General features: G+C 32.0%; 1 protein-coding gene across 1 annotated transcript; it reads right to left on the bottom strand.

Moving 5' to 3' along the window:
* Window positions 1–1,048: 1,048 nt before the first annotated feature.
* On the bottom strand, window positions 1,049–2,238 carry LOC142613934 (transcription repressor OFP16-like). Its single transcript, XM_075786458.1, has one exon. The coding sequence runs from the start codon at window positions 1,928–1,930 to the stop codon at window positions 1,244–1,246; it is 687 nt and encodes a 228-aa protein (XP_075642573.1). The 5' UTR covers window positions 1,931–2,238; the 3' UTR covers window positions 1,049–1,243.
* Between the last annotated feature and the right edge of the window lie 6,912 nt (window positions 2,239–9,150).

Here is a 9,150-nt window from a genome sequence, read left to right as displayed (position 1 = left end):
AACTTGTTGCTAATCTTTACATATACATTTCTTTTCTCAGTCGCCCTTTTACAAGTTTTTTACTATTAGTTCCAAGCCCAAATTCCAAACTCATAATGTTCACATCACTCTATATTCACAATTAAGGATTCTGAATTAGGAGATCAGTGATCAAGATTTTTCAAGTCCCAGTATCGATCATAAGTTAAAGCCTATTAATTAAGGTGCCTTTGAATTAGTTTTTCACTGAAAACTCATTTGTTAAAAGTTGACAAAAGTACAATTGTACTTACTAAACATGAGGATTTAAAAAACAATATATAAACAAATCGCCTAATAAGTTAATGAAAAAAAAAAATCTAATACAAACAAACCAGTTTACATTTTATTGAGATCAATAAATTTTATACAAGAATTATATATATATATATATATATATATATATATATATATATATATATATATATATATATATATATATATATAAAGACAATTTCAAATTGAATTAATACTTGTTGGTAGCATACCCATCAAAAGAGATATAAAGATATATAAATAAGAAAAATGTGTGGAATTTCTCATTGTGGATAGCATATTAGCATCCGAACGATGTTTAGTTCTTTGAGATATCATCTAGACATGCACCCTCGTTAGCGGATAAAAAAGAAAGAAAGAAACACAAGCATTAATTAATAATTAGTCCCCAAATAAAGTTGAATAATAAAACTAGAATTAGCTATAAGTAGTTGGCTGCAGATAATGTAATTGATAAAGTCTTTTATTTTTTAAATAGTGTATCTGAGATCAAACATTGCTTACAACAAAAAGAAATATACTGGTGTTTTAACCTAATGCTAAGAGACAATTATAACGGGACACATCATAGATTTGCTATATGTCTATATATATATATATATAGATATTAAAAAACACCAAATTCACATGTTAAACCATATGTACAATAGGTTAGCTCTAAAATAATATTTGTTCAGAGATAATTAACTGGAAAAATAAAATAACCTAAAAAAAATACACTAGGAAAGATCCTGGAAACGAAGATATGGCAAAATGAAACACAGGGAAGACAAAGATGAGATAATATTAGACTTAGACGACAAGAAAGTGGACCAACCTTAGGTTCCCACTAGTATTTAGTACTAATCAATCATTACCTGACACCCACGTTACATTTACATGCTTTGTTCTACACTCTCTCTCTCTCTTGTTTTTTTTTTTTGTTGACTACAATTCAAGCACAAAAGTCTCACCGTTGTGAAAATTCACACTCGTTGATGGGCTGCTGTGACATGAGGCTAACAATCAGATCCGCAAAAGCTCCCACAATGAACTTGTGGGTGTTCTTAGGGTTGAGTGCTAGATAGCACAAAAGAAGCTCATGCAAGAATTCCCAGTCGGATTTCACGTCCACGCGCTCATCTTCTAATTCACGCGCCTCCACCATTTCCTGCATGGACCGACGGAAGTCATTGTAAGGGTCTGGTGAGTATGTCGGGACCGCCACACTGTTGTTGACCAGTGTAAAACCATTGTTATTATGGGGTTGTTGAGGGGATGGAGATTTTGAGTCAGCATTGATATTAATGGTGGATTGGATGATGGAGTTGGAGAGGCCAGGGGAGGAGAAGAAGAAGCGTTGGGAGGCAAAGGCGGCAGCGTAGTCGGGTTCTGAGGAAGAGGAGGTGTTGGTGGTGGTGGTGGTGGAGAGAGAGGAGGAGGAGTGACTGAGGGACTTGGAGGTGGAGTCAAAGGTGTTTGTGTCATACAGGGAGTTGAAGTTTTTGATGAGGGTTGATGATGAGGTGGAGGGGAATGTATGGTTGTGATGATCATGATCATCTCGGGGAGAGGATGATGATTGAGGTGCAGGAGGCCATTTGATCTTTGTGAAGCAAAGGTTGAGGTTTTTTCCTAGTGTGCTATTCATTGGCATTCTTTTTGTAAATCTTGATTGAGAGAGAGGGGATAGAGAGGAGAAAAAGGATTCAAGGTGAGGCTCTACGTATGTGTTAATTGGCTTTAGCTAGAGAGAGAGAGAGAGAGAGAGAGAGAGAGGGAGTTAATTGGCATTGGTTTGAGAGAAAGAGAATCTAGAAAATGGTTGTAGTTATATTGAGGGGAGCTCTATTTATGTGTGTTGGCCTTGAAGAGAGAAAAAAATGAGAGAGTTAATTGGGTTTGGCTTGAGAGAGAACTAGAGAAGTGGTGTAGCTAGACTGAGTAGAGCACTACCTATTTGTGTTGGCCTTAGAGAGGGAGAGAGTATACTATCATATGGTAGAGGTCTATTGGTGGTCAAGTGGTGGTGTTGTTTATACTTTATAGGATGTACTTTGGGTTCAATGGTGACTAGACAGCCGAAAAGATCTGTGTAAACAGTGAGAGGACCACTTAAATAATGCACAGAATTAGTCTGATTCACTCTCAAATCTCTTTTTTTTTTTTTTTTTTTGGTTGCCCACAGTGTATCCTCAAGGCTTTCAACCAGAGACTAATCACTGTTCGTGCCGGGAGAGCCCTACGAAGGGGTAAAGCACTGGCCCAGTGCTTGATTATACTCTTGATCAATAGTAGTATAGTATATATGGACCTTCTCTGAAGTAATATTGCACATGGACCTGATCATAACAGATCAACAAAAGTACTCTCAGATAAGCATGATGTGGCTTGGACCCTTGGAATTCCCAAGATTTAAATGCAAGAGTCTATGTTCATTTACCAAGTACATATACCATTTAAACCATATCAGCAAAAAAGTACATAAACCATTTAAGCTGTTAAAATTGAGCAGAGTTGTCCAGACTGGCAGTAAAAATAAATTGAATCATAAAATAAGTTAATTTTTTAATTTGAAACTAAATGCATATTAGATTGACAAATACCAGATATAATTAATTATATATTCATTTTTTGCAGATTTTTATGTTGTCATATTCATTATATCTATGCACGTATAAGTGCGCGAAGGTTACTATTGTCAATTAGCTACTCAAACAAAAAAAAAAAAAAAAAATCAAATTATATAGTCTATCATATATTATATATGATTATCTTGTATAAATGTGTACTTAGATTCACATTTATATGAGAGAAATGTGTAACACATTGTATCGAATAATTTTTCAAAAACTAGGATAAATATAAACTGCACACAAAATTTGGCTATCACTGTGGGTACTTAGGATTTTCACCTCGGACCAAGGGCTGGCCTTGTAATCTCGTAGGCTTGACACCTTCGTGTCCCACATCGAAGAGAACTTCCCCCACTTTCTGCCTTATAAGCTTTGAAGCGAAGGAGTAGTGTACCATCAGTGGCTTAACACAATCACCATGATAGGTAAATCATAATTTTCTTAGTCTTTTTGTATAATTGTTGATGTGGCTAATTGTAATTGGAATAACACAATAACTTTCATATGAATTCACCATTAACATTCTTTTTATTAGCACCAATCACAACATTTACATCATAGTTGTATTGTAAATTATTGCTCGGCTAGATACCCCAAAAGGGTTTTAGAGATGGTTTTCAACAGTAAATATTATACAGATCTTAAGAACTTAACTAACTGCAGAGAGATATTTTTATCTTTGTGCATTATTTGACATTACAAAATGAGATATATTTCTTTATAATGGATTGATGATTGTTGGTCCACTCATCACCACTGTCTATGAGATACATAGGAAAGTGATATATCAGTTATATATATTATTATCTTATCACTTTTACAAGATTTTCCAAATAGGACCTGTCTTATAATGGTCCCACAAGTTGCATTCTATAATGTATAACAAGGTACAGAATGTAGCATTTGTTAACATTTGCTCAAAAGGCACGGTAATAATTTGATTTAGATCTCAAATAATCTGATAGTGATTCTCTGTGTTTCCGTGCAACTACCATATCTGACGCCACCCAGTTAAGCCAGTGTTAAGGCCCCCCCAACCCAATCAGGTTTTGCTCAAAAGAAGTAACAAACACACCTACCTGGTCTGAGAAATTTGGCATATTTTGGTGCAAGATGAATTTGAAATTTGCAATAGCAATGTGTTCCCGGCTATTAATGAGTTTAGAGATACGTTAATTTTCATGGTATTCACTGTTACATGTTGTGATTGATACTAATAAAAGTGCTAATAATATAAAGACAAGGAACCTGAGAATGTATAGTTTGTATATATTATGTGTGTAGTAGTCTAACATTGTACAATAGAGAGTTTTTATATAAGCACATTATGTATGAAATATAAGTAATAGGAGTGTATTACAAGTACAGTATATTGAGCTAAACTAAATAGGCTAGACTAACTAATGTGTATACTAACAAAATGTAATGTTGACAATAAATTCATGTGAAAATGGTGTTTTGCTCTAATTAAAATTTCAGTATAAACCATTTTGAAAAAAAGATTATAGGAATTGTTGAATGCAAATAATGTTGAGACCATGCACCAAAATTGACCCTTTATATATATATATATATGTGTGTGTGTGTGTGTGTGTGTGTGTGTGGTATATGAGTTACTGCATTTTTTAAAATGTGCTTAGGTGTTAGGTCCAAAGAAGAGCTTACTCAAACTCAAAGCAAATGGATAATGAAATCCCACCATCCTCCTACTACCTTTTTTCTAAAATCAGGATATAATGCTTTTTTTATTTCACAAAGTCTGATTGGAATTGCCTAAGTATGTGTTAGGACATATGTGATTCATGTTAGGAACATATGTCATCATGTATTGACTAATCCTTTGACAAAACGCACTTTACTTGTATTTCGGTAGATCTAAGATGTGTTTAATACTTCAAAGAACAAAAGTTCAAGTCTAGTATTGAAGCCATGCAAATTTGTCCAATAAACAAGTGCAAAAATGCTGATTCATTAAAACTCAACAGCTTTCAACAGATAGCTATCTATTGAGGCTCGACAGCTACTCGATAGATACTATCTATCGAGAATTACGAAAATCGGTTTTTCAGATTTGATTTTCGGTCTATGCTTATGTATTTGTGTAGGGTTTCTTTTTTCACAACCCTAGATATATATAAGGTTCATTTTAAAGGCCGTCATAGAAGAGAATACAAGGAGAACATATGCAAAGGGTGACCGATACCTTATTCTTTCTGAAAGAAGTTATTGTGTCTTTGCGCCTTAGAGTTTTGTAACCAAGTGCTTCTTGATCTTCATTGTTGATGAAGTAAAAAACTTTGCAGCCAACATCTTCTTCAAGTTGGTGAATGAGTCACGTACTGGGATTCATGCAAAGGAGTTAGTCACGTACTGGGATCTGTGCATCAAAGGGTGATGTTCATATATTGAATAGTTCAGAGATTCTGAAGCTGTAGAAAGTTTCTGCTGTAAGTTTATTTATGGGGATTGTAGAGCTTAGTGACAAAGGTTTTGTACTAGATATGAAACTTCTCTTTATTATAGTGAATTGCTTTTCAGGAAGGTTCCCTCCCTCCTCAGGTTTTTTACTGTGAAACTAGTTTGTTTCATTAGTTTTCCTAAGTCATCATATCTTATCTTATTTAATTTTTCGGTGTGCATGATTTTGACATGATATTGATGTTTGTTTGTTTTAAGATGTTTTATTTATAATTAATCTAATTAACAACTTGGGTTTAAAATTTGTTAATTCTATCAACCGGGGTCTAAATTTCCCATCAGTATGTATCAATTAATAAGCTCGAACAAATTAACATAAAAATTGGTAATTCTTTTAAGCTTAGATTGGTCCACTACACTGCTCAATCTGCTGACATTATTATCCAATTCCTAGGACATATTTTTAGATTTCCCTACATTTTGTGCCCAAGAAAATAAGAGGTATCTTGTACCCAGCTTCATTTAATTTAGCTTATCTTTCTTGTTGGTGCTTCTATATATGAAAAGCTTTAAGAGGATGTGAAGGATTTAAGAACAATGATCCGGTAGCTAGGGCTATATTAAGATGGTCCAACCAACCTCACAAAGAGCCACACCTAGCACATGGTGGGGAGCTTAATGCTCGATCCATTTCAACTACTATTTTGCTTCATTTGATGTTAAAAATCTACTCCACCCATTCTGGTAACTGTAAACATCAGAACAATATTAAGTTTTCCAACTAATAACATTTTACTAGTCTTATTAGCAATACAGTCTTATGATATCTCTATTTTTAATGTTGGTTCAACTAAACTTTTAGAGAATTAATTAGGGATCTTCTATCACCATCAACAATAGCAACAACAATTAAGCCTTAGTCTTAAAATTTTAGAATTATCTACGTCTATATATATCTAAAAGCTGAGAAGTAGAATTTAATATTACTATACTTTTATTGAGCCACCTCATCAGTCACCTTATACTTAAAAAAAAAAAAACTTTATGAACTATTTTATTTTATATAAAATAATTAAATATAGTCCATGGAAAAACTTGTTAATGCACTCCATTACTATTCAACATGTTACTATTCATTCATTCTAAAAAAAAAAAAAACATGTTACTATCCATTTGTTTTAAATGCAAATATTTAACTATTTAGCTACCCAAATTATTTTCAACTTTTCATTTTCTCCTTTCTAATTTCAAAACAAAATATACATGGCTACGAATTTGAGTGTGCCTACCAATGGACTTCCACTGAATAGAGATGTATTCACAATGTTTTTAGCTTCATATACTCCTTTGGTACTGTGAATTTGAGAAAGAGAAAATGGTAGACAAACGATGTATGGTCTTTCATAATCTCCTAAGTCTTGAAGAAAGTGGAGGGCCTATTAGCCCCCGTTCTACTGGAATTTAGTATAAAAAGTCTCTTACTGTAAGTTCCTTGACTTTTTGTTATTTTATAATGAAATGGGACTGAAGGTCCCCCTCTGCCTGACTAAATAGTTAGAGACAGATATACAAATACTTTTGGAGAAGGCTGCTATGCCTCTTCAAAAGTACAACATGCATATGGTTGTGGCAAATGAGCTTTTAACTCGCAAAGACAAGGTTGTATTTGTTACAAGCAATGAAAAGAACTGCAGCATATTACATCAAAAAAAAAAAAAACATATTTCAATGTTATTTTGTGTTCATTTTTTAGAGCTAATCTTATTTTTTGGCCATATAAGTTGTTCTAAATCTGCAATTTTTTTTGGAAAAATAAGTGTAAATTTCAAATTAAAATAAGTGAAAAACTATAATACTAATAATATAAAAAATGAGACTCATTGCACGCGTGGAGCGCGTGTGATGAGGCTAGTAGATACTTAAAAAATTCTTTCTTTTTGCATTTTATTTTATTTTATATTTCCACTTTATGATATATGATTTATTGATAATGACCTATTGCATATTTATCTTTATTTACTTTTTTGCTTAATTTTAATTGTGAGGAAGAAAGAGTTGTGGATCTATGTTTTGGAGAAAAATATACCTATAATTATAACTTGGTCTAATAGTTCTTACACTATCAATTTAAAAGAAAAAAAAAATTATTGCATTATGTTTTTATACATATCTCACTATATATAATACCTGACTACAAAATATACTTTGTTACACTACAAAAAAATTCTAATTTAAAACATACTTTCAATTAAAACAATGAATTTTTAAAAATATACAATCTAAAATATTAATTCAATAATCATTCAACAAAAAAGGATTATATAAAATTCTGCAACTAGTTTATATAATTCTCAACAAACTAATTATAGTTGACCATATGTATATATATAATCAAAACTTAACAAAAACTAAGATTAATGACTGATAATTTATGAGGCCTACTATTGAATACCCGGAGAAAAAAATAGGGGAGTATATAGATTATAGATAAATGGAAAAAAAAAATTCAAATTTGTAATTTAGTTATGTCTTGCTGCCTGATTTGATTGTAGATATATAATAAACTCATAAAAATATATGTTGTATGATATGATTTTGGGTACCAGACAAAAAATGTGATCGGATATACACACACATATATATATTTTGTGAACTTCACGTGGGTACAAATTGACAGGTTTTCTTTTTAGCTTTCTTTTCTATGTCTAAGAACTACATGTGCCATTTTTATGTACATGGCTTGAGCAATAAACCACCACACTTATCCAATTTGAACTTCTCATTTAAAATGTTAGATCTATTAATTATGGCCCAAATCTATGGTAAATGGGGCCTATGTATAAGTTAATTTGTACTATTAGGACAAACAATCTAATCCTATTTTAATTAGAATAGAGTTAGTCTAGATTTTCTTTTTTTTTTTGGTTGTAAATTTTTACAGCTACCCCGTGATGTACCTTTTTATAAGGGTGAATATCAGTTCACTTAGGCTCTCTTTCAACAACAAAAAAAAAAAGAACTATTCTTTATTTTTAATTAAAATATTAATTTTTTAAAATTCATACCATCTTTTTTTCTTTTGGCGGAGGTACATATTATATAGTACTCTTGCTGCTTTCTTTTGGTGGCCAACAAGTCTCACTGTAGTATAGTACAAAAATTGTTAGGAACCCTCCCTCCCAAAATTGGAAAATTTTGGGTACTTTCGGAGCACAAAGAAATAATGCTCTCTCATCTCATATTCATGGTAGACCCTACGATGAATTTAATGAGCAAACTCCACCATGATTGTGAAAGGAGGACGTATCATTTCCTATACTTTGGAAATACCTAAGAATTACTCTCCAAAATTAAGAAGTGTAAAGTATTATTTTTAACAAGTATTTGAAGGTATTAGTTAAGGTTAGATTTTTTTTTTAATTATGATTTATTAACATTTTTTGGGAAGTCACACATAATTCAGTTACGAAAATAGTTTATTTTATTTTTTTGCTTTCCAATGCAATAGGGTCCATTAAATTCTTCCTAAATGGATGTACAAATGGCATACACCAATTAACAAAAGGTTTTTATTTTTATTTTTTTATAATACAATTGCTGACAAATCTTATTGATTGCTGCATAATAAAAAAAAAACTTTTTCAATGATGGACTCAAGGTAAAAATGATGTTGCTCTCATCATAATATTTTAATAAGTCATGTCAACCATTGTGAATAAAATAAAAAATGTTGCACCCCTTAAAAAAAGAAAAGAAAAACTAGGAACCAAGTAAAAGACTGTAGCCTTATCTTCTGCACAAGGACATTACACTATGTGACCAC

This window comes from Castanea sativa, chromosome 10 (genome assembly GCF_040712315.1).
Source record: "Castanea sativa cultivar Marrone di Chiusa Pesio chromosome 10, ASM4071231v1".
NCBI classification, from domain to species: Eukaryota; Viridiplantae; Streptophyta; class Magnoliopsida; order Fagales; family Fagaceae; genus Castanea; species Castanea sativa.
This window is presented reverse-complemented; position numbering and strand designations above follow the sequence as displayed.